General features: G+C 37.1%; 1 protein-coding gene across 5 annotated transcripts in view; it reads right to left on the reverse strand.

Moving 5' to 3' along the window:
* The window catches only part of OPA1 (OPA1 mitochondrial dynamin like GTPase), a 94,016-nt gene that overhangs the window by 34,564 nt on the left and 32,300 nt on the right, over nucleotides 1-27,152 (reverse strand). For all 5 annotated transcript variants that reach the window (XM_082625434.1, XM_082625432.1, XM_082625433.1 and 2 more), the window contains 10 exons: nucleotides 26,941-27,071; nucleotides 24,241-24,313; nucleotides 24,076-24,148; nucleotides 22,681-22,796; nucleotides 21,475-21,539; nucleotides 20,632-20,708; nucleotides 7,129-7,294; nucleotides 4,984-5,136; nucleotides 3,506-3,614; nucleotides 2,928-3,007 (listed from right to left, as the gene is read on the reverse strand). In XM_082625434.1, coding sequence (XP_082481560.1) covers nucleotides 2,928-3,007; nucleotides 3,506-3,614; nucleotides 4,984-5,136; nucleotides 7,129-7,294; nucleotides 20,632-20,708; nucleotides 21,475-21,539; nucleotides 22,681-22,796; nucleotides 24,076-24,148; nucleotides 24,241-24,313; nucleotides 26,941-27,071 — 1,043 coding nt within the window. The remainder of the gene's footprint in view (nucleotides 1-2,927; nucleotides 3,008-3,505; nucleotides 3,615-4,983; nucleotides 5,137-7,128; nucleotides 7,295-20,631; nucleotides 20,709-21,474; nucleotides 21,540-22,680; nucleotides 22,797-24,075; nucleotides 24,149-24,240; nucleotides 24,314-26,940; nucleotides 27,072-27,152) is intronic.

Here is a 27,152-nt window from a genome sequence, read left to right on the forward strand (position 1 = left end):
GTTTGGGGGCAAGGGGGGAAGGGGATTAGCCCTATTTGCTGTATTTTATCGATACTTTGGCTGAGAGGTTTTACTGTCCAAGTCACAGGATCAGGCACCTTACTATGTACTTCCTTTCTTGACCTTAGGGTATGATTTCAATCTAGGAAAAAGTGCCCTGTATACATGGGAAGAGATAATGTTCTATAAATGCCTCATATCTAAGAACTGGATGACTGTAAGGCCCTGTGCCTGTTGACATGCTCCTTTTCTGATAAATACAAAATTCATAGTCTGATTTTTTTAAAAAGTCTTTTCATTAAAATCGTTCTTAGATTGCTTCTGTGAGGTGCCGAACATTCTTAAATTCACTTCCAGTCTCTTCTATATAATTGTTTACAATCTCTTCACCAAATGAGGAAAGCATACACACTAGTGGTAAGTCTGAAAGCAAGACTCAGTACAGTGTCAAATTAACTTTATCTTTTCATTTTGTCCATCCTTCTTTCAAAACTGCATGGTACAGGAAACTAGCTTCAAATTCACTAATCACTCTAAACAAGTTACGACCATAGCACTTTGCCCCAAACTGTACCAAGCTATGGAATCTGAGTATTTATATAAAAATAACACTGAAACACAAATAAATGGCTTATAAATGGAACTACTAAATAATATTCTCTGAAAACATTAGAAGAAATTTAATAAAGAGAAATTTCACTGTTTCCTTAAACTTCTGCTATTTGGTCTGAGACAGGAAGGAAAATTCCAACTATATTCCCCCACTTTTCCTGCCCTGTTTCACTTCCACCTGTCCACCTGTGTCCACCATGCTGGTTGTTCAGGAGAACACCACTCTCCCATCTATTCTGACCAAGATTTCCATTAGTTTAGCTCAAAGTGAAAATGTTTCAAAGGAATGGTTTTTCCCCAGAAGATTAGGAAAAAGTAACAATATAAAAGCAAAATATAGTTTTCAGAACATGGATTTCTCATCTTTAGCAAAGGACAATCTTAAGTTTCTTTTCCTGCTAAATCCTGCCAACTCAAAAAGAAAAGGAACTGTTACACAGCTATCTAAACTTGCAGTGTGGGACCTAGGGATATTCTCAACTTCTAGAATCTGTTTCTCACTGAAAACTCCAGGTATGAAGTCTGGACCAGTGTTTTCAACTGGGAGTGGGAGGGTTAGAGAGGTTAGAGGAGAGCTTGAGTCGGTGAGTCTGACATGACGCTTTGCTTTGACAGAGAAGACAAAACCTGCGTATACAAACACCTCCCCAGCAGTTCTCCTGTCCCTCCCCTCTACACTCCAAACTATGGCCTCTGTTTGTTCTACAGTCAGACTGAGTCTTACACATGCTGCCCTGAAACCCTAGGAGAAGCTCTTCTCTGAAGGGTTTCCAAATTCCTCTTCTAGGCTACAGATCCTTGCACTGACAGTAAAACTAATTCCTCTGCTTCTCTTAAAGGGATTCCCTATGGGTTCAAGTTCCTGAGAAAGTAACTTACAACCAGGAATCATTCCTCTCTGAGAATGTTTGGCCAAAGCATATTTACTACTAGTTGCTGAGGCAAGTTCTGCCATCACTGATTGCTCTAGACCTAATTAGGCCTAATTTCACTAAGCCTTAAAGGTCAGACACCATTTTTCTTTGGAGTTTATCTGCCTTACACCAGTTCTTTCTAATCAATGCCTCTATCTGTCTCAAAGTCAGAAACCTCTGATGCATCCCCTAGGAATTCTGTTCTGAAAGACGGCCTCCTCACAGCCCATCTGTATAGCAGAGATAACTGATGCACTCTGAATACACGCATGACCCAACCACTAACTCTGTCCATTTCTTCAGCTTCTTTTCAGTCTCTGAGTGACTCATTTTCCCACAAAAATCATATCAGAAAAAAAAAGAGAAGAGGAAGACTGTCCCCTCACTATTTTAAGACAAACTGTGACTTACATCTGATAGATATCTTACGAAACAAGAAATGCATAAAACCAGAAAAACATAGGGTGTTGATTATATAATTAACTCTGTATTTAAAATAAAAACAAAAAAATAAAAAAAGAATAGGAATGATATGTCATTTGGTAATTTTTCATTCTCTTTATCTGCTCTCTCAATATACACACATCTGATGGTCTCATTTCTCTAATTACATGGATTCAAGGAAGGAAGAAAGGAAAGTAAATTAGATGCCACCTCTTTTTCTTATTCATTACTTTCTTCATCTATGTATTTTGATTCTATATTCTATTTACAATCTTTTATTTAAGGAATTAACATAAGAAAGAGATGGTGGTGTAAGACTCAATGCTAATAGGAAAAGAAGCCATAACAGCAAGGAAAGAATAAAAACAGGTGGGGGGAAGGGGGGGGAGGATTTTAATGATTACACATTTTCTCTCTATTTATTCATTTGTAAAGTTATTTATACTTGCCTGTACCATTTTGTTCTTTTAAAGTGATCATTAAATGTTTATAATATGAATTCTATCATTCTACTTCCTGTCTGAATTTTTATGCTTATTTTGTGAACACAGGAGCAAAAAATGCAAAAGAATAAAATAATTTAAATAGACGACTAACAGAAAAATCCAGTGATAATAATAGAATAAGGTTTTAAAAAAAGTCATTATATCTTTTATTCTAATCACATTCATTCTACATCCTCTGAAGTCCTTGTCATTTTTTCTTCTGTTTATAAATTTAATCTTCATCTTACCTCAAATAGGCACTTGGACAAAGTAATCAACCACTCTTTTGAACAAAAAATGCTACCTCATTTTTTTTAAACTTTCTTTTGTAGTTTACTGTTTTTTCTAAAGATTTATTGTCTTTTAGAAAGGCTGATATAAAATATTTGAAATTATCAAGTTTGGCTTAGAGGCATTCAGAGGTTATATTTTAATGCCTGAATTAAAATGCCAAAGATTTGTTTGTTTTTACCTGTTCTTGGGTTCGATTCTTCCAGTATAACCACCTCTTTTTCCAATCTGGACCTACCATATTTTCAATTGCATTTTCAGCTAGAAAAATTTAAAAAAATTTTTTTTTAATTTATCAGGAATTTTATCACTTACCAGGTACATAAATTATAACTAACACTGTCTTGCTTTCTTAACCACTTTGAAACACTGTGTCAATATGAAGTCAGTTGAAATAAAGAATAAAACTATATAATTGATATGGTACATATATAAGAAAGAATTTAATTATATATGTTTAGAATCTATGAAAAGTATAATTGCTTATAAAGTTCCCATAAGTATAGTAGCAAACACTAAAATCGTCTGAATTACAGCTTTTTAGAATATAAGTACATATAAATATCATGTGTCCAATTTAACATTTTTAATAGTTACAAGCAGTTGACCAAAAAATTGCACAAATAATATTCAACTAGAATAGTACTGACAAAGAACTTGAGATGTTAGATTTTTTTTTTAAACCAATGTTCACTAAAGTTAGATGACTCTTTATCCACTGAGAATACTCAAAACTCAATAACCCATGTCCCTACTTACTATCCTTGAGACGAGCCTGAAGAGCCTCTTCCATAAAGTAAATAGCTGCATCCCATTGCTGTTTATCAGATATGGACCGATCTTCTAAAGCATTGTGCTGAATAACCCTCTGAAACAACAAGGAAAGAAAAACAGCTATTTTGATGTATATCTTGTCATTTTAGCAATTTTAATTCTAATTGACAGCTCAGCAAATATCCAAACTAGCAGATGTATCTACAACAACATAAAAGTATGTCCCTCCCACACAAATCCTATTATCTGCCTGCTTATTTGTCAGTTTTCTGTCTAAAAAATAAAACAGTGGAGATTTCCTCCTAGCCTGAATTAAATGAGCTCACCATCGAGAAGATAGTTGGGGGTTGGGGGGTGGGTAGAGAATTACATATTTAACTACATAAAATTACACCCTAGAACCCTGGTATTCAGGAGCTAATGATTCAGATCATCTCTACTGCTTCTTTTTGCCATATGACCTATGTGTTAGCATTTTCAAAAAGGAGAGGAGAAAAAAAAGCAATAACCATTATCTCACTGTTAACACCAATGGAAAATGTAATGGAAGGAAGCTTAAGAGGTCTAGACAAACATAAATAAATATTAGTTATTTATTGTAAGAAAATTGGTTTCCAAATCTTATAGCTTTTGAATTAATGAATGAATGAAAACGGCACCACTCTCTCTCAGTAAGCCTATCTTATTAAGGCATTTGACAAGAATGGATATGGTTTTCAAATATGAAGACAAATTTCTTAAAAAAAAAACCCTATAATTACGATCAGCCCACAGTGAAATATGCATTTTTAGAAAACTGCTCAATCTTATCTTTCAACAGTTCCTCCCATAACTGTCTGAACAGAGTGGGTGGTTAAAAAAGGTTTGATTAGGTGATGAGAACATTCTACGTAACAAAAGATTTATCAGGTGATGAAGGTCAGGAGACAGGCTTTACAATTAAGACACAATGGGGCTGGCATCCCAGCTTTGCCAATGACAACAATAGAACTGCTTAAGAACAAAATAAAATAATGCTTACAAAATACATAGAGTTTCTGGTACCTTGTAAGCATCCAACACATGGTAGTTAGCATTATGATTTTAGGAATCTAACATTTTGACTCAACTCCACTGAAAACCAATGCATCTAATTCTTTTTACCACTGAGGGTATAAAATGAGAAGCAGCTATCCGTAGTTCAGGCCCATGTAAATTCTGTGGAAGTTTATAGAAACCTGTTTACTGCAAGGTTTGAGTTTCTTCTGAAATGACAGCCAAGGAAGAAATAGCAGAGGGCGATTTTAGAAGGGCAGAAAAACGTCAAAAGGCCAATTATATTTCGTAAATCTATTTCTTTCCTTCATTATTTTCAATTCAGAACCTAATTTAAATAGTCATATAAAAATATTCTATAAAAGAATATCAATTTGAGAAATTATATAAAAAAATTAGGCTGGCACCCTAATATACAAACGACATACCAAGCTGTCCTCTGCAAAATCATTCCATTTGTGGCGTTTAATAGTTTCTTCCTTAACAGCCTCTTTAAGTTTATCAAATATGTCATCATGCTCTTTTCCTTTCGGTTCTGTCATGAAGCGGGAAAACTCTTCTTGTAGGGTCTCCCAAGCAACCTAGAATGATTTAAAAGAAAAAAGCTGCATCTATATTGCATACTTTCATTTAATGTGTAACAAGAAAAATAAACACATGAATTTAAGCCAAGTAGATGTGATAAATCAGTTTATCAGAAAATACGTATGAAATCACATTTTTTAAAAAAGGTATAGCAAATATAAACTCTGCCCTCAAGAGCTCATACTGGTAGCTGGTGGAATAGACTTGGCCTCTTGACATGTTTCGCTATACATACACAGCGACTCAAATTTTAAAAAATTAGTAACCAACATTTAAAACCTGAGAGACTTCCTATAAAATCCATGTTTCCAGCCTCACTTGAACCACCTGGCGACACTGGGCCCACGTTCCTACACACCTTCGCCCGCTGGAGCTAAACAGGAGCTGCCTGTCCCTTCAGAGAAGGCACGCAGGCCACATCAGCCACCAGACTCGGTTCACTTACTTATTTACTTCACTCTCTACAACATCTAAGCTTGCCTGCTTCTTCCATACCGTAAAAAGTTTAAAATTTCTTAATGATTTAGTTTTTTCACATCTTTGCCCTTATGCAAATATATGAGGTAGTGTGTCAATACTTTCGAACACAGGTGAGTATTATTCAGCCTTGTACTATTGCTAATTCCCAATTATCTGAACAGTGAAAGGAGAGCACAGTGCCAAAAGAAATTAAGAACTAAACCTACTTAGGACTAAGTGGGCTAGTTAATATTGTATTTTATATCTAGCCCTCTTCGTTTTAAACATTAAGACATTATGGCATAAAAAAAGGTGACTGTCCAAGAATATAGAGTAAGGTATTAAAATTTGTTTCCTGACCTCCAGCAGGTTCACGTCTTTCTACCACACCTATGTGTGAAGGGAGAAAGCAGCAAAAGACAGAATCACTTGCCATTTTTATGATCACTTCTGCTGCTTGAACCTTAGGGTCCAGAAAAATGTTAGAGCCAGTAGTGAGGAGAAGAAATGGCAGCAGCTCTCACTTACTTTAGGGGGAAATGTGTCGAGACCAGGGGTCAGCAACGTGGAGCTTAGATAGAGTGGCTGTAAGAGTTCTTAGAAAAAGAGACTTGAGGCAATTGAGAACAGAGATAAAGAAGCAAGGACTGGAAGGATAGGAAAGGAGTAAAATACACCTGAATAACTAGACACTGACATTTTGTTTCTAAGGTAGGTATGAAAAACAAAATTATTTTTAACACGGATTCTAATTTTGTGAGCAACTTCACACCGAAGCAAAGGACACACTGGCTCTTTACCTACAACAATCATTCTTCAGAGTAATGTGCCTGGCAAGATCAACTTGGATGATGATCATAATAGCAGCTGGCATTTACCAAATGGTTACTATGGAGCAGATACTGTCTAAGTATTCTACATATGTTAACTCCTTGACTCCTCACAACAATTTGTGATGTAGGCAACACTTTCATCCTTATTTTATAGATGAGAAAACAGGAAGGCTATTAAGCAAACAGCCCAAGGATCGCATAGCTACAAAGTGGTAGAGCCAAGATACATGGGTATCAGAAATGCATTCTCTAAGGTACTTTCTTACAATTCGTAGTCTAACTTCTGGCAGGGTCCTAACTAAGGAAATAATTATTTAAGTAAAATTGAGCCCTGCAGAAAATCAACAAATAAAAGTTTCATCCATTAAACATTTTCCTTATGGAATCTCTAAGTACACAAGAAGTTAAAAATATTTCACATTCAAACAAATTTTGCCAGTTTTGTTAAATGCTCCCTTTGGAAGGAGAACCAGTACCCTCAGATCAACACCATAGCAATTAGTAAATTTTTTTGACGGTAGTAACTGGTAGGAGCATTAAGGTTAATCCCAATACAGAGATTAAGAATAAAGAATAAAAGGAGCATAAGGACCAAAGAGAAAGATAGTGGCTGTGATAGGAATAAAACCTAAAATTCACAGCTCTTAATCCCTTCACATAATGCTTCTTACCCATTTAATTAAATTATATCCTAACCTCGACTGCTTTATTAGGAAGCTGCTTATCAGTCCACTGTTTAAGCTTGATATCCACTGTCGTATTAAAAGTTCCAGAATTCATGGTCTGTGCAGCTGGAAGATAGATGTTTTCAATCACATGAGTTGATACTCTTTCCCACAAAGATTGCTGAAGAATTTCCTCCCTGAAATTAAAAAAAAAAAAAAAAGTTCCAAGAACACCAAATTCAAATATAATATTAAGCTTTTATAAGCAGCTTTATTGAAGTATCAACTTACAATAAATTGTACATATTTAAAGTTTTGACATATGTACATGCCTATGTATCACCGCAATCAAGATAATGAACTTATTCATCATCCTCAAAAGTTGTAACCACTGGATCTACTTTCTGTCACTACAGCTTAGTTTATATTTTCTACAATTTAGTATAAATGCAGTCAGGTAGCATGTACTCTTATTTTCTCTGTCTTCTTTCATCAGCATAATTACTTTGAGATTCATCCATATTGTTGTGTATATTAATATTTCACTTCCTTTTTTGCTGAGTAATATTCCATTGCATAAATCTGTTTACTTATTCACCTGCTGACGGACATTTGGGCTGTTTCCAGTTGCTGGCTATCACAAATAAAGCTGCTATGAGCATTCATGTACAAGTCTTTGTATGACATATGCTCTTGTTCCTCTTGGGCAAATATCTAGGAGTGGAATGGTTGGATCATATGGTAATTATATATTTAACTTTATAAGATACTGCCAAAATGTTTTCCAAATTGGTTGAACCATTTGACATTCCCACCAGAGGCGTATGAGAGTTCTAGATCCTCTACATCTTGCCAACATTTGATATGATTAGTCATTTTCATTTTTGTCACTGTAATAGGTTTACAGTGTTATCTCATTATGGTTTTAATTTGCATTTCCCTAATGACTAATAAGTCCAAGTATCTTTTTATGTGTTCATTTACCTAATATTAATACATACTTTATATGTGTTGACTGTGAAGTAGAGTCCAAGACTGTAAACTTCTTGGTATGATTTTAACAATTCACCAGACCACAGCACAAAGCACAGAGACATTATGGGATATTGCTAAGTAAAATTGTTCAACATTTCATGATAATATAAAGGATGAATAATCAAGCTGAAAATTCTACCTTTTAAAAGACATCTTACAAGAATACGGTTCTTTAAATAGAAAAAAGAAAAGTACTTCAATCAAGAAAAAATTTGAAATCTCTAGAAAATATTTATTTGGCTTCTCCCAAACTAATCTTTACTGTTATACAGTGCTAAAACATACAAAAACACCATGTTTATCAAATGATCAGTCTTAGGAGTAACCTCACCTTTTAGGATGCAGTTACAAAGCTCAGGGCAACAGAAACACCCCCTTCTGTCCAAAAGCCAAACTGCACTTTTCTTGGGTGAGGAGAGCCAACACTTCCTGCCATGCAAGTTGACTCATACTCACTCAATATTTTGTGTAAAACTAAGTCTATTGGGTCAATGAGCTTAGCTGCAGGTCTTCCCTTGATAATTTTCAGGTCTTTTTTCCCTTAAACCCACAAAAAAAAAAAAAGAGTATGGGAGGGAGGACAAAACACGGGAAGAAGATAAAGAGGTATAAACATACAGCTGTAAAATAAATAAGTCGTGGGGACGTAATATACAGCATGAATAACATGACCAATAATATTGTAATAATTTTGTATGGGGACAGATGGTTACTAGACTTAGTAACTTAGTTCCATAATGTATGCAAATGTCAAATCACTATGTAGAGGAGGAGCTTCAAGATGGCGGAAGAGTAAGATGTGGAGATCACCTTCCTCCACACAAATACATCAGAAATACATCTACATGTGGAACAACTCCTACAGAACACCTACTGAACGCTGGCAGAAGACCTCATACCTCCCAAAAGGCAAGAAACTCCCCACATACCTGGGTAGGGCAAAAGAAAAAACAGAGACAAAAGAATAGGGACAGGACCTGCACAAGTGGGAGGGAGCTGTGAAGGAGGAAAGGTTTCCACACACTAGGAGCCCCTTCACGGGCGGAGACTGCGGGTGGCGGAGGGGGAAGCTTCGGAGCCACGGAGGAGAGCACAGCAACAGGGGTGCGGAGGGCAAAGCGGAGAGATTCCCGCACAGAGGATCGGTGCCAACCAGCACTCACCAGCCTAAGAGGCTTGTTTGCTCACCCGTCGGGGTGGGCGGGGCTGGGAGCTGAGGCTCGGGCTTCGGACGTCAGACCACAGGGAGAGGACTGGGGTTGGCGGCGTGAACACAGCCTGAAAGGGGCTAGTGCGCCATGGCTGGCCGGAAGGCAGTCTGGGAAATAGTCTGAAGCTGCCACCTCGGGCTGGTGCAACGTCACCACGGCCTCTGCCGCCACAGGCTCGCCCTGCCTCCATGCCCCTTCCCCCCCACCCCCCGGCTTGAGTGAGCCAGAGCCCCTGAAGCAGCTACTCCTTTAACCCCGTCCTGTGTGAGTAAAGAACGGACGCCCAGAGACGACCTACACGCACAGGCGGGTCCAAATCCAAAGCTGAACCCCGGGAGCTGTGACAACAAAGAAGAGAAACGGAAGTTTCTCCCAGCAGCCTCAGGAGCAGCGGATTAAATCTCCACAATCAACTTGATGTACCCTGCATCTGTGGAATACCTGAATAGACAACGAATCATCCCAAATTGAGGAGGTGGACTTTGGGGGCAACAATATATATATATTTTTTCCCGTTTTCCCTTTTTGTTAGCGTGTATGTGTATGATTCTGTGTGTGATTTTGTCTGTATAGCTTTGCTTTTACCATTTGTCCTAGGGTTCTGTCTGTCCGTTTTTGCTTTTTTAATTACTTAAAAAAACTTCTTTTCTTAATAATAATTTTTTATTTTAATAACTTTATTTTATCTTCTTCTTTCTTTCTTTCCTAGTTTCTCTTTTTTATTCTGAGCCATGTGGAGGACAGGCTCTTGGTGCTCCAGCCCGGCATCAGGGCTGTGCCACTGAGGTGGGAGAGCCAAGTTCAGGACACGGGTCTACAAGAGACCTCTCAGCTCCACGTAATATCAAACAGTGAAAATCTCCCAGAGATCTCCATCTCAAAGCCAAGACCCAGCTCCACTCAACGACCAGCAAGCTACAGTGCTGGACACCCTATGCCAAACAACTAGCAAGACAGGAACACAACCCCATCCATTAGCACAGAGGCTGCCTAAAATCATAATAAGGCTACAGACACCCCAAAACACACCACCAGATGTGGACCTGCTCACCAGAAAGACAAGATCCAGCCTCACCCACCAGAACACAGGCACTAGTCCCCTCCACAAGGAAGCCTACACAACCCACTGAACCAACCTTAGCCACTGGGGACAGACACCAAAAATAACGGAAACTACGAACCTGCAGCCTGTGAAAAGGATACCCTAAACACAGTAGGTTAAGCAAAATGAAAAGACAGAGAAACACACAGCAGATGAAGGAGCAAGGTAAAAACCCATCAGACCTAACAAATGAAGAGGAAATAGGCAGTATACCTGAAAAACAATTGAGAATAATGATAGTAAACATGATCTAAACTCTTGGAAATAGAATGGAGAAGATACAAGAAATGTTTAACAAGGACCTAGAAGAACTAAAGAGCAAACAAACAATGATGAACAACACAAAAATTCTCTCGAAGGGATCAATAGCAGAATAACTGAGGCAGAAGAACGGATAAGTGACCTGGAAGATAAAACAGTGGAAATAACTACTGCAGAGCAGAATAAAGAAAAAAGAATGAAAAGAATTGAGGACAGTCTCAGAGACCTCTGGGACACCATTAAACGCACCAACATTCGAATTATAGGGGTCCTAGAAGAAGAAGAGATAAAGAAAGGGACTGAGAAAATATTTGAAGAGATTATAGTTGAAAACTTCCCTAATATGTGAAAGGAAATAGTTAATCAAGCCCAGGAAGCAGAGAGTCCGATACAGGATAAATCCAAGGAGAAACATGTCAAGATACATATTAATCAAACTATCAGAAATTAAATACAAGGAACAAATATTAAAAGCAGCAAGGGAAAAACAACAAATAACACACAGGAGAATCCACATAAGGTTAACAGCTGATCTTTCAGCAGAAACTCTGCAATCCAGAAGGAAGTGGCAGGACATACTTAAAGTGATGAAAGAGAAAAACCTACAACCAAGATTACTCTACACAGCAAGGATCTCATTCAGATTTGACAAGAAATTAAAAGCTCTACACACAAGCAAAAGCTAAGAGAATTCAGCACCACCAAACCAGCTTTACAACAAATGCTAAAGGAACTTCTCCAGGCAGGGAACACAAGAGAAGGAAAAGACCTACAATAATAAACCCAAAACAATTAAGAAAATGGTAATAGGAACATGCATATCGATAATTACCTTAAATGTAAATGGATTAAATGCTCCAACCAAAAGACATACACTGGCTGAATGGATACAAAAATAAGACCCGTGGGCTTCCCTGGTGGCACAGTGGTTGAGAGTCCGCCTGCCGATGCAGGGGACACTGGTTCATGACCCGGTCTGGGAAGATCCCACATGCCGCGGAGCGGCTGGGCCCGTGAGCCATGGCCGCTGAGCCTGTGCGTCCGGAGCCTGTGCTCCGCAACGGGAGAGGCCACAACAGTGAGAGGGCTACGTACCGCAAAAAAAAAAAAAAAAAAAATAAGACCCGTATATATGCTGTTTACACACAAGCAAAAGGTAACAGAATTCAGCACCATCAAACCAGCTTTACAACAAGTGCTAAAGGAAATGCTCTAGGCAGGAAACACAAAAGGAAAGGACCTACAATAAAAAACCCAAAACAATTAAGAAAATGGTAATAGGAACATACATATCGATAATTATCTTAAATGTAAATAGATTAAATGCTCCAACCAAAAGACATAGATTGGCTGAATGGATACAACAACAAGACCATATATATGCTGTCTACAAGAGACCAACTTCAGACCTAGGGACACATACAGACTGAAAGTGAGGGGATGGAAAATGATATTCCATGCAAATGGAAATCAAAAGAAAGCTGGAGTAGCAATACTCATATCAGACAAAACAGACGTTAAAATAAAGAGTATTACAAGAGACAAAGAAGGACAATACATAATGGTCAAGGGATCAATCCAAGAAGAAAATGTAACAATTGTAAATATTTATGCACCCAACAGAGGAGCACCTCAATACATAAGGCAAATATAACAGCCATAAAAGGGAAAATCGACAGTAATACAATTATAGTAGGGGACTTTAACACCCCACATTCACCAATGCACAGATCATCCAAAATGAAAATAAATAAGGAAGCACAAGCTTTAAATGATACACTAAACAAGATGGACTTAATTGATATTTATAGGACATTCCATCCAAAAACAACAATACGCATTCTTCTCAAGTGCCCATGGAACATTTTCCAGGATAGATCACATCTTGGGTCACAAATCAAGCTTTGGTAAATTTAAGAAAATTGAAATCGTATCAAGTATCTTTTCCAACCACAACGCTATGAGACTACATATCAATTACAGGAAAAAATCTGTAAGAAATACAAACACATGTAGGCTAAACAACACACTACTTAATAACCAAGAGATCACTGGAAAAATCAAAGAAGAAATCAAAACATACCTAGAAACAAATGACAATGAAAACACAATGACCCAAAATCTATGGGATGCAGCAAAAGCAGTTCTAAGAGGGAAGTTTATAGCTATACAAGCCTACCTTAAGAAACAAGAAACATCTCAAATAAACAAGCTAACCTTACACCTAAAGCAATTAGAGAAAGAGGAACAAAAACCCCCAAAGTGAGCAGAAGGAAAGAAATCATAAAGATCAGATCAGAAATAAATGAAAAAGAAATGAAGGAAAAGACAGCAAAGATCAATAAGACTAAAACTTGGTTCTTTGAGAAGATAAACAAAATTGATAAACCATTAGCCAGACTCATCAAGAAAAAAAGGGAGAAGACTCAAATCAATAGAATTACAAATGAAAAAGGAGAAGTAAAAACTGACACTGCAGAAATACAAAGGATCGTGAGCGATTACTACAAGCAACTCTATGCCAATAAAATGGACAACCTGGAAGAGATGGACAAATTCTTAGAAATGCACAACCTTCTGAGACTGAAGCAGGAATAAATAGAAAGTATGAGCAGACCAATCACAAGCACTGAAATTGAAACTGTGATTAAAAATCTTCCAACAAACAAAAGCCCAGGACCAGATGGCTTCACAGGCGAATTCTATCAAACATTTACAGAAAAGCTAACACCTATCCTCTCAAACTCTTCCAAATATAGCAGAGGTAGGAACACTCCCAAACTCATTCTATGAGGCCACCATCACTCTGATACCAAAACCAGACAAAGATGTCACAAGGAAAGAAAAATACAGGACAATATCACTGATGAACACAGATGCAAAAATCCTCAAGAAAATACTAGCAAACAGGGCTTCCCTGGTGGCACAGTGGTTGAGAGTCCACCTGCCGATGCAGAGGACACAGGTTCATGCCCTGGTCCAGGAAGATCCCACATGCCGCGGAGTGGCTGGGCCCGTGAGCCATGGCTGCTTAGCCTGTGCGTCCGGAGCCCGTGCTCCGCAATGGGAGAGGCCACAACAGTGAGAGGCCCGTGTAACGCAAAAAAAAACCCCAAAAAACCCAAAAGATACTAGCAAACACAATCTAACAGCACATTAAAAGGATCATACACCATGATCAAGTGGGGTGTATCCCAGGAATGCAAGGATTCTTCAATATACGCAAATCAATCAACGTGATACACCATATTAACAAACTGAAAGAGAAAAACCATATGATCATCTCAATAGAAGCAGAGAAAGCTTTTGACAAAATTCAATACCCATTTATGATAAAAACCGTCCAGAAAGTAGGCATAAAGGGAACTTTCCTCAACACAATAAAGGCCATACATGACAAACCCACAGCCAACATCGTCCTCAATGGTGAAAAACTGAAACCATTTCCACTAAGATCAGGAACAAGACAGGCTGCCCACTCTCACCACTATTATTCAACATAATTTTGGAAGTTTTAGCCACAGCAATCAGAGAAGAAAAAGAAATAAAAGGAATCCAAATCGGAAAAGAAGAAGTAAAGCTGTCACTGTTTGCAGATGACATGATACTATACATAGAGAATCCTAAAGATGCTACCAGAAAACTACTAGAGCTAATCAATGAATTTGGTAAAGTAGAAGGATACAAAGTTAATGCACAGAAACCTCTTGCATTCCTACACATTAATGATGAAAAATCTGAAAGTGAAATTAAGAAAACACTCCCATTTACCACTGCAACAAAAAGAATAAGATATCTAGGAATAAACCTACCTAAGGAGACAAAAGACCTGTATGCAGAAAATTATAAGACACTGATGAAAGAAATTAAAGATGATACAAATAGATGGAGAGATATACCGTGTTCTTGGATTGGAACAATCAATATTGTGAAAATGACTACACTACCCAAAGCAATCTACAGATTCAATGCAATCCCTATCAAACTACTACTAGTATTTTTCACAGAACTAGAACAAAAAATTTCACAATTTGTATGGAAACACAAAAGACCCCGAATAGCCAAAGGAATCTTGAGAAAGAAAAAGGAAGCTGGAGGAATCAGGCTCCCTGACTTCAGACTATACTACAAAGCTACAGTAATCAAGACAGTACGGTACTGGCACAAAACCAGAAATATAGATAAACTGAACAGGATAGAAAGCCCAGATGTAAAACCGCGCACATATGGTCACCTTATTTTTGATAAAGGAGGCAAGAATATACAGTGGAGAAAAGACAGCCTCTTCAATAAGCGGTGCTGGGAAAACTGGATAGGGACATGTAAAAGTATGAGATTAGATCACTCCCTAACACCATACACAAAAATAAGCTCAAAATGGATTAAAGACCTAAATGTAAAGCCAGACACAATCAAACTCTCAGAGGAAAACATAGGCAGAACACTCTATGACATAAATCACAGCCAGATCCTTTTTGACCCACCTTCTAGAGAAATGGAAATAATAACAAAAATAAATAAATGGGACCTAATGAAACTTAAAAGCTTTTGCACAGCAAAGGAAACCATAAACAAGACGAAAAAACAACCGTCAGAATGGCAGAAAATATTTGCAAATGAAGCAACTGACATAGGATTAACCTCCAAAACAGACAAGCAACTCATGCAGCTCAATATCAAAAAAACAAACAACCCAATCCAAAAATGGCCAGAAGACCTAAACAGACATTTCTCCAAAGAAGATATACAGATTGCCAACAAACACATGGAAGAATACTCAACATCATTAATCATTAGAGAAATGCAAATCAAAACTACAATGAGATATCATCTCACACTGGTCAGAATGGCCACCATAAAAAAATCTACAAACAGTAAATGCTGGAGAGGGTGTGGAGAAAAGGGAACCCTCTTGCACTGTTGGTGGGAATGTAAATTGATACAGCCACTATGGAGAACAGTATGGTATTTCCTCAAAAAACTCAAAATAGGACTACCATACGACCTAGCAATCCCACTACTGGGCATATATCCTGAGAAAACCATAATTTAAAAAGCGTCATGTACCAAAATGTTCATTGCAGCTCTATTTACAATAGCCAGGAGATGGAAACAACCTAAGTGTCCATCATCGGATGAATGGGTAAAGAAGATGTGGCACATATACACAATGGAATATTACTCAGCCATAAAAAGAAACGAAATTGAGTTATCTGTAGTGAGGTGGATGGACCTAGAGACTGTCATACAGAGTGAAGTAAGTCAGAAAGAGAAAAACAAATACCGTATGCTAACACATATATATGGAATATAAAAAAAAATGAAAATGGTCAGAAGAACCTAGGAGCAAGATGGGAATAAAGATGCAGACCTACTAGAGAATGGACTTGAGGATATGGGGAGAGGGAAGGGTAAGTTGGGACAAAGTGAGAGAGTGGCATGGACATATATACAGTACCAAACGTAAAATAGACCGCTAGTGGGAAGCAGCCAGATAGCACAGGGACATCAGCTCGGTGCTTTATGACCACCTAGAGGGGTGGGATAGGGAGGGTCGGAGGGAGGGAGATGCAAGAGGGAAGACATATGGGGACATATGTATAACTGATTTACTTTGTTATAAAGCAGAAACTGACATACCATTGTAAAGCAATTATACTCTAATAAAAATGTTTAAAAAATCACTATGTAGTGCACTGAAACTAACATAATATTGTATGTCAACTATATTTCAATAAAAACAAACGGAAGGAAAGAAGGAAAGAGAGAAAGAATATGCAGAGAGAATACACCATTGAGGATCAAAAGGACAAAGTCCATTTAGTCACAGCATTAATGACAGATAATGGGAGAATTTTAAGAGCAAGGTGGAAGAAGAAAAGTTTGTCAGGGCCATCTATTCAGACAATTTTAAACACAAACTCAAGATATCTGAAAGATGAACAAAAAATCAGGGTACAGCCTCTGACCACGAAGGCCTTTTGCTGCTCCTGCCTCAGAACAGACATGGTCTGTTAATCTCTTCCTAGGAGTCTATGGGACAGGACTCTACAACCGAGACACCCTTTCAAGGAGATCATAACAAAATTCCAGACCACTAAATTCTGACAAGCCTGAGGTAACTTTCTCAAAGGAGGCTGCAGCTTCCCAATCCAAAGGTGGCTGCTGTCACTTATCCTTACCCAGCTCACTTGCCCTTCCATCACTAAGCTGCTGTCCTCTGTCCAGACTCCCTCTGCTCCCCTCCATCACAATAACTTTTATTGTGCCTCCAATACCTTGTTCCATAACAAACAAACCATTTTATATTCTCATTCTTTCCATTTTCCTTGCATCTTCAAACCTTTCCTGACCCTCCCTTACAGACAGTTAACTGTCCTCAAATTCTCCTGCCTGGAAGCTGCTCGTTAGCTGAATGTGCTTCAGAGTCAGGAAGTGGATGTTCTCCTTATCCCACAATCTCTCTTCCAGACCATTAGTCTTCTACTCACATTGACCAGTTCCCCCAGTATATATTCTAGGTGATTGTAGACTTCTTCTCTAAGTTTTGCCATCGTCCAGGGATAAATACCACTAATACACAAAATACAATTACCATTATAGTTGTATTTATCACCCCCTTTATCTCCTGAACTTTACCTATATGCCCTTTTAATTAAAATTTTTTTCAAAATGAAAATTTCTTCTTTTATGGCAGAAGACTTACTCCATATAATTTAAAACCAATAAAGAAAAAGTAAGAAGTCCTCCATAATGTCTCTTTCACTAAATGACCACTATTCACAAGCTTAATTTATCATTAAAAATATTCAATGCCTACATTACTATTTGTGTGTTTACACAGGTGATATTACACATACTGTTTAATAAATATAATATTCAAGTATATTGTACACAGTTTTCCATGTTGACATCCTACATTTTTCAATGGCTGCATAGTAATCCATTCTATGGATAAATCAAATATTATGTAATTACAAATAAAAACACAAGTTTTCAATTTTTTACACTTATAAACAAAACCATGGTGAAGATTCTTATGTGTTCATCTTCGTCAAAAATATCTTCATTTCCATAGAGCCCTAGCAATATAACTACTGGATATAAATGTACTCAGTGTTTAACTGGCTCCTCGTCTGCATTACCTACACATCCAATCACTAAATCCTGTCAATCTTATCCTCTAGGTAACCTCTCAAATATCTCAAAAATGTCTCCTCTTCTCCACCTGCACAACCACTATTCAAGTTCAAGCCACTATCTCTTCTGGTCTAGATTATTTCAACAGTCAACTATCTCCTTGCTCAGTTTTCTCCACCTGTATTCCACTTTCCCTACTACAAAAATCTTTCTAAAATGCAAATCTGCCTAAGTCTCTTCATTGGCCCTCACTGGTTGTGGGATAAATTTCAAGCTTCTAAACATGGTTTCTAAGGCCCTTAATCATCTATATCTTGCTTATACCCACCATTTCATCTTCTGCCTCTTGCCTCCTTCTATGCTAAAGCCATAGGTACCTGTCTTCAGTTACTTGTGTCACTTTTCTTGCTCTCACCTCTTGGCCTCTGCAATATTCTGGTCACTGCCTTTACCTAGCATCTATTCACTCTTTAAATCTCAAATTATAAGAAATCTTTTTTGATTCCTTACATCTGAGTTAGGGTACTTAACTGTGCATTCCCATATTCCTTTCATTCTTTTAACTTCAACAAAATAAACTTAATACTTTTCACCAAAAATTGTATGTATACTGCAATACCATTTTTAAGTGTATTTCTATAAATCCTGCCAGCTATCCTTCTAAATAAGGATAAAATAACTATCTCCTGCTTAGTGTCCGTAATCGACTCCTAAAGATCAAGTATATTGTGTGAAAGTGCTGAGAGCCTATTTCTTACTCTAATGAATCATATGTCAAATCTAAACCTCCAATAACTTTCTTAAAATATGATTGAAGTATAGAATGACAAAATGCTTGTAACAGTGCTTCCAGATGACCAAATACAGATCAAACAGTCCTGTGACTTAAATAATTATAAACATCTTAAGGGTGTATCCTAAAATGTCACATAAGGCATTAAGCAGCAAAAAGATACTACCTGATACAACATCAACTATGTCACAAAAATAAAACATTTTGGGTGCAATGCAGTTGAAATCAATGTGGCACAAACAGCTAAGATTAGGACCTGCTATTTTGATCTATGTTTGTGTTAAGCTACAACGTCTGGGGAAAAAGGGTGCGGCGGAGGTGGGGGTGGTGGTGATGAAAAGATCCAGCAGCTCAAAGAATAAATCTCTAGCAGCCAGATGTCCTAGTTCTCTCCCTTGCCTTCTCAATAGGCAATCTGGCAATATAGGTTTCTTGTCCCTTCACAAATTCCCTTCACCACCCGTGTATTAAGTAAATTAGATTTATCTTCAAGGCTCGCTTAAGTGTAGGTACACTTTGATTTCAGACTTGCTCTGTCCAAACAAAACGAACCATTCCATTTGATGATGCCAGAAATTCACAGAGGCACCACATTTTTCTCCCATAAACAGCATTATGAGTTACCATAGTTTACAAATCACTTTTTCTGTACATTATCTTCATACAACCTAGTAAGTAGTACTATTCATTCTGTGTGTATATGTATATGTATATACTATACACATACATACCTATATACACACACACATATCTATCTCTTGCAAACTTCAAAAGCTGGATGACTTATAGAAAGCCATAGAACTGGCTTAAAATACAAATAATAATGATAACAAGTTTTTTTGTGTGTATGTATATATATATATATATATATATATATGATTAATCAATCAACAAATACAGATAAGATCAGAATTCTTTTCTGGATAAGGAGAGAGATTAAAAATAGGCAAATTTTGACTACTTGAAGAGAGAAAAGGGTTCACTACTGAGGAAGAAAGGGCACCAACATGAGGAAACTAGTAGTACTGAATACAAACTTAAGGACTGGACACTACTCTCTAAGTTCAATTTTGATAATCTTCAACTGAGCAAATAGAAGAATTACAGAAAATATTCATAATAAATGGCAGTTCTGCTCCAAGAACAATAAATTCTTAAAATACTACAGACTTCATTATAAAGATAATTTTTATATAAGGGATTTGTTAATTAAAATACGATTATAAAAATTTAAGCTATTTATACGTAGCTTGCTTGAGGTACATGGAACCTATTTTGGTTACTGCCATTCCAACATATTTAAGAGTGCCAATATTTACTAAAACATAAATTGAAGGTGACACTTGGCCCTAAAAGCGATTTGCATGAGTGTTTTTCAAAAGAATGCATTTACTTGCTATTTAAAAAAAAATCTCAAATAGGATTCAATTTCAAATGTGATTTGTACAAAACATATCAGACACATATTACAAAAGCACCAGTGTTCTTATGCAGATGTGAGAATTTGAAAGTAATATACTCTTCTCCGTTTACAAATCAACTTTCTCTGTAGTTTTGTTCTCTATGTGTAATCCAACAAGAGCAACCAGTTTTGTTAGACTGTTTGATACTTAGCTAAAGCACAATTTGATAAAACTTTTACCTAAATGATTTTATAGAAATCAAAATTATGTATTTATTAAGTATAAGATAAGGAAAAACCTAAGATGAATGAAGATTTCAAAAGAGCATGGAGAAAGCTATCTTTCAGAATATCTCTTCTCAGAGATACATAATAAATACATAATTCATTATACTTAAAATATTTAATTGGTTAGACTAGAATAGTGGTTAGATTTTGCAAAAAAAACATACTTTTATGTTCTTGCCTATTTACTAAGTGTTTGGGGGGATAGGCCAAGGCTACAATAAATCACTGCTTTATCAATCTAAATTTTAGTATTCCATTATAATTCATATAGTAAAGTCTTTGAGAAAAGGTCAAATACTCACCAATGTTTTGGTGTAACCTGGCTCAGACTGATAACTTCATCGAGGATTTCATTTTTAGCTTTTTCAAACAGTTCGTTCTAGGCAATATAGATATACGTAAGTAAGATTTTCATAAGATAGTCAATTTGCCCTGCCATGATTTTCAGAGATAACTAAAAGGAAGCCCTCTGACAAGCTACTGGCTGGGCTTAGGTTTGAAGCATGCCTGACCAACAAGTAATGCTCTTCTCTTCTAGTCTCTTTCTTTAGGAATGCCAATATCCAGATAAGGACAAAGAAAGGGACACACGTCTACTTATTCAACTCTGAATGCAGTTTTTCACAGAACATTTGTTCTGATAAGTTTTTTACGTAACAAACGTTATGTGAAAGTTATCAACGCACATTAATTTAGTGTATTACTAACAGTAATCTGATGCTGTGTTTTACAACTGATGGCATTTTAAAATCAAGGAAAACCAATACTTAAGACCTATTAACTTAGAGTATAAACAGTGAAAAGGTTAAAAAGCTGATGTATAATTTTTAAGTTTACATTACATAAATATGTTAATTTATAAGACCTTGAAAGACTATTCTTCACCTTTTCAGAAAAAAAATTTTGAACACTTGTTTGGATATCCTATGATCCCTAATTACTTTTTTTATTATGTAATAAATAATTTAAATTATTTGTAAAAGTGACAACTGTTCCTGGAAATGTATTCTTGCAACTCTAAATTAGTAATCATGGTTAAAACCAAAACAATTTAGCTTACCAGATTTTGCTCGTCAACATAAATTTTGTTAGAGCACAATACTAAATTAGATATATATAAAATACATGAGGTACATAAATATTACCCGGTCAAGTTCTCGCAGGCGAGGATAGTTATTCTTCCACTCAGTTTCAAGGTTAAAACGTGTTGCTGAGGAAGAAGGAAAAATGCTCAAGTTTGAGGATTCTCTTCAGTTCCAGATGCAGTGGTTAAAGGCTATCTCTCACATATCTGCTATATTAACTGAATTTCTGAGTGTGCAAAGATAGTTCCTGAGTACTCTGGGCTCTCAATATCTCAGAATAGCATTACTGCAACAGTTTTCCAAACTAATCCCTTTGACTTTAGTTTCTCCATTTTCAGTCCACAAAGCACACAGCTGACACAATTCAGTACAGCTGCTAAGAGCATGGAACTCTGAAGTCATACCACCAACTCAATCCTGATTTTGAACCCCATTCAAATCCTGGGTCTATTATCTATTACTGTTTGATGCTGGGTGTGTTACTTAGGTAGATTATTCTCTGCCTCAGTTTGCTCTTCTGTAAGATGAGAATAATACTTACAAGGTTGCTGAGGGACTAATGGGATAAATAGGTAGGCTCTCCTAATGAGAAAATGGAACGAGGATATACTCTCACCAAATGAAACTACGGAAGCAAGCAAAGCCATGGAACAGGAAAGCGTGGGATTCAGCAACCAGTACAATGTAGCTGAAAGTACACTGGCTGCTCTGCTTCCCAACACATTTCCTCTCTTTCCTCTAAAAAGGCAGAATCTGGGCTTCCCTGGTGGCGCAGTGGTTGAGTCCGCCTGCCGATGCAGGGGACGCGGGTTCGTGCCCCGGTTTGGGAGGATCCCACGTGCCGCGGAGCGGCTGGGTCTGTGTGCCATGGCCGCTGGGCCTGCACGTCCAGAGCCTGTGCTCCGCAACGGGAGAGGCCACAGCAGTGAGAAGCCCGCGTACCACAAAAAAAAAAAAAAAAAAAAAGAATTAAAAAGGCAGAATCTGAGTTCTCTATAGTTATACTAGGTTCTTTCTCCCAAACACTACTGCAAACTTTCTCTTTAAATTTTGTAATGTGCTCCTAGCAATGTTTCCCCTGAAAGGAAAAATCCTGCTCTCATACAACTGAAGATTTGTATTTTTCCTTTTCCTACATACTATCTTATAGTAAATGAATGAAAAGCAACTGTTAAAGCAAAGGAAGTAAAGAATCTGATGGATGCCCAAGACTGCCAGCTAATAAAATATCTAAATTTGAGAGTTTATTTTAAAAACCCAACTTACCTTTGAAACTGTCAGCCTGTTGTTCAACTGACTCTCGTACCATTTTCCAAAAGCAGTCCGATACAGCAAGGCTTAGATTTCTTGTAGTCACTTGGTGTGCCTTTAGCATGCTTGTCCTACAAAACAATAACCAGAGCTAAAGTATATTAAAGTGGCAGAAAGGACAATACTATCACCAAGTTTGAGAATGTGCTTGTTATAACATAATGAGAATAGACACTTAATCATTTTATACTAGGGTGGTCCAATGAACTTTCTGTGATGAGGTAAGTAATCTATACCCGTGCTGTCCAATATGGTAGCTACTAGTCACATGAGGTTATTGACCCCTTGAAATGTGTGGCTAGTGTGACTGAGGAACTCAAATTTTCCCTCTATTTAATGTTAACTAACTTAAATTTAGAGACTTCCCTGGTGGCACAGTGGTTAAGAGTCTGCCTGCCAGTGTAGGGGACATGGGTTCGAGCCCTGGTCTGGGAGGATCCCACATGCCACAGAGCAACTAAGCCCATGCGCCACAACTACTGAGCCTGTGCTCTAGAACCTGAGAGCCACAACTACTGAAGTCCACACCACCTAGAGCCCATGCTCCTCAACATGATGCAATGAGAAGCCTGCGCACCGCAACAAAGAGTAGCCCCTGCTTGCTGAAACTAGAGAAAACACGCGCGTAGCAACAAAGACCCAACACGGCCAAAAATAAATAAATAAATTTATTTTAAAATAAATAAATAAATAAATTTAAACAAGCACACAAGGCTAGTGACCACTGTATTGGATAGCATAGTTCTACCCACTTGCCAGCTCCCAACCCAACAGACAATTCTCAAGACTACGTGTGAAAAGACTACCTTGACTTACTACACTAATATAGAGGCAAACGCACTCTTCCAGTTCAAGAGACTCTCTACATGTTATAATGTTTTAAAATTCAGTTGCCCTTTAGCTTTTCCTCTTTGCTTTAGTGTCAGTATCTTATTTTCTGTTAATTTCTGTCAATATCTATTTAAGGACACCCCTTTCACACTCCCACCCCTCACTCCAACTTTTCCCAATACTGTAAGAGAAATGTGTACATGCATTTAAACATGTAAGTGTTGATTTTAAAAAATCACCTTATAAGTAAAACAACTTAAGTGGTGTCAGTGTGGTCTCCAATGCCCATATGCCAAGGGGCAGTTTATTACAACAGCATGTACTGTACTGTGTGATAAACTGCTCCCAATTCTGTCAGAGTAGCTTGAGGACTTGCTTATTAAATACAGATCGCTATTTGGGAATTCAATTCTGGAAATTCTATGTTAAACTGATAGCTATAAAACAAACTTTTAAATGAAAACAGCTGAAGCTACTCCCTCACTATAAATTCTTTAAATATTTAAATAAGATACCTACTTTAGGAGTTTTGAATTCTGAAAAAATTCTTCTTCATAGTCTCTTATAGCTTCAATGCTTTCAGAGCTGTTTCCTAGGGAGAGATGATGGTAAAGTTCTCACTAAGAAAATTCATTTTTATTATTTGAAAACAACAAAAAACTATAATAATCTGTCTTTGCATACCTTTTCCTGTTACAACAGCAAAATAACCTAGAGCTTTCATTGGGAAGAGTTTTCCTTCAATTATCTGCTGAATCTATTTTCAAAAGTGGGAAAAATAAACAGATGTAAGTTTACATAATTTTTAAAGCATAACATGCTATTTAGAAAGCAAATTTAATAATGCTATATATGTATATGTTTAGGTAAATATATGTCTGTACAAAAGTACTGAAATGTATTTCAATTGTTATATATTTCTGTACAAAAGTACTGAAATGCATTTCAATTGCTCTTTGAGGAAAAAATTAAATACATTTAATTTTGTTATATTAAAAATGTATTGTTAAAACGTAAGTACCAAAATTAGAACTTGGAATGACATATAGAGCTTTGGAGTCAGGCCTTACTTAGTTTGAATTTCTGCTCTGGCACTTACTAGGTGTGTGGCCTTAAGTAAGCTACTTAACTTTTTCAAAATGGTAGTTGAAAAGATTATATGATACTTAACACAGTGCCAGGCATGCAGAAGCACACAATAATAGTAGCTGCTATTATTATTTCCCCAATATCTAAATTCTAACAAAGTTGGACGGTCTTTTTTTTTCCTTTTTTAACTTTATTAAAAAAAATTTGGATCCATTGGTTCTCAACTCTTTTAGGGTCAAAACTCCTTTTCTAAATGAAATAAAAACTACAGACTCTCTCTCTAGAAAAATGCACATTTGCACAGAGATCTATCATTCACACATAACATAAAAGAGTTCCTACTCCCAGAAGCTCATTAAGATTAATACTGAGATAAGAATCCCTCCTCTAAGACAAGTCACATTTCTAAGCTAATGCTGAATCTTTGGTATAAAAAAAGACTGATATAAGCTTCAACTGTATTCAAAGGAAATGCAAACTCATTATCCTAAAGAAGAGGAGAAAGAAATGAAAGGAATGATGGGAAATGGGAAGGAAGCACAGAAATTTGCTTCTACCTCACTTCTCCCCTCCTCCCTATCAGGACCAATACTGCCAAGGGCAGGCCTTACCCTTAAAAATAAGGCAAAGTTAAGGTCACCGAGGCTGTACAGAAAAGAGTTAACACAGCAGGCCTGAGAATGCTGTCCTCAGAAATGCCTGCTTGTCCTTGGCTGGCATCTGGGAACTTAACTGGTAAACAATTCCCTACACTGATATAAAACTTTCCCTAAATAACAGTGGCTCATTGTGCAATCCATGTGGTTTATGCTGAACATCTGCTTTCCTTTGGGCGTCTGGAATCTTGGTACTTGAGGGTGGCTACATGAACAGCCCCCAATAAAATCCTTAGGTGCTGTGTCTCTAATGAGCAACTTGTTGCTGGCAGGATTAAGCATTTCCTGTATGACTCCACTAGGAAAGAACTCTTGGAAACTTGAGCTTGGTTTCCTTCAGATATCACCTTTTGCACCTTCTCATTTTGTAATTTTGCTTTGCATCCTATCATTGTAATAAAATCTTAGGTGGAAGTATTACTATGTACTGAGTCCTGTGAGTCCTTCTACGGAATCAGGGAGCCTAGGGGTGGTCTGTCTTGGGAACCCCATCACAGAGGCATAGTCCTACAGAGTTTTGGATGGGAAAAAGAGAAATTCTAAGCAGTAGCCAGAGGGATGGGTACTTATATCTAAAGTTGTTCCATGGGGGATGAAGATATAATAAAAACAGATGATAGCCACCATTTACGTAACACTTTTGTGCCAAGCACTATTTCAACCACTTTACGATGGATATTTAACTCAATAAATTTTCATAACCTATGAGACAGTACCATTAATATCTTCATTTCCAACAGATGAGAAAGCCTAAAGCACTGAAAAAGTAAAACAACTTACCTAAGGTTACACAACTAGCAAACAGTAGAGCAGATGTGAAACCAAGCAATCTGGCTACAGATTGTGCATTTTTACCCACTTCTACCTTATGCCTTCATAATTAAGTAGAGAGCATGTCCTAATAAACCTTGCACACAATCGTACCTTAAAATAAAATTCTTGCCTTGTTAAGGGAGGAGGAGAGAAGGGACACTGAATACCATGAATAGAAGTCACAGAATCTCAGAAACGAAAAAGACCTAGAGATCAACTAGACTAATAGGTTGGATGGTGCACTGACTGGATGCAGAAAAGTAACAAGATTTGCCCAAGGACATGCAGCTGGTTGGTGGTAGAGCATGGATAAGAATGCTGAGCCCCGACACCCCATCCAGTGCCTTCTCTATTATGAAAATCTGCCACACAGTCTTTCATCAGTTAAGAAACGTAATGTTTATCTGAAAAAAATACACAAATAATAAAATCTTTTTTAAAAAACAGGACAAAATAAGTAAGGCCCAAAAGGAATTTAAACTGTCACTAGTTTTACATTAATTTATGAACATCAACTAAAAAAAAAGTTTAAACTATAACAAAAAATACTACAAATGATGTTAATGACTCTATGTCAACATACAAAATTTAAATTAAATTAGAGTAAGCAACATTGGCAGTTTTAAGTATTTGAAGCAAACTGATTACAATTGTGGAATTTCACCTATACCTCGATATTGCACTTAATTTACTATAACTACACACAATACTTTGTTTTTAATGAGAACCAAGAAAAATCGCACTACTTGTATTTCACAAGGAAATTTTTTATTCCCCCAACCAGTCCCTGTCATAACTGGAGCTTGTATAAAGAACTTGCCCTCACCCTGCTTGGACTAGCCACATTTTTCTCTGCCAGGTCTACTTTGGTCAAAACAAATATTGTCCTTCTTCCATGAGGATCCATTTGACTGACCAAGTCGGTAACAATGCTGCGTTCAGCATCCACAGATCCATCTGAAAAAAAGTTGAAAAATGACACTGTAGGGCTTCCCTGGCGGTGCAGTGGTTAAGAATCCACCTGCCAGTGCAGGGGAC

Source organism: Mesoplodon mirus, assembly GCF_964341445.2.
Source record: "Mesoplodon mirus genome assembly, chromosome: 6".
Classification (NCBI taxonomy): domain Eukaryota; kingdom Metazoa; phylum Chordata; class Mammalia; order Artiodactyla; family Ziphiidae; genus Mesoplodon; species Mesoplodon mirus.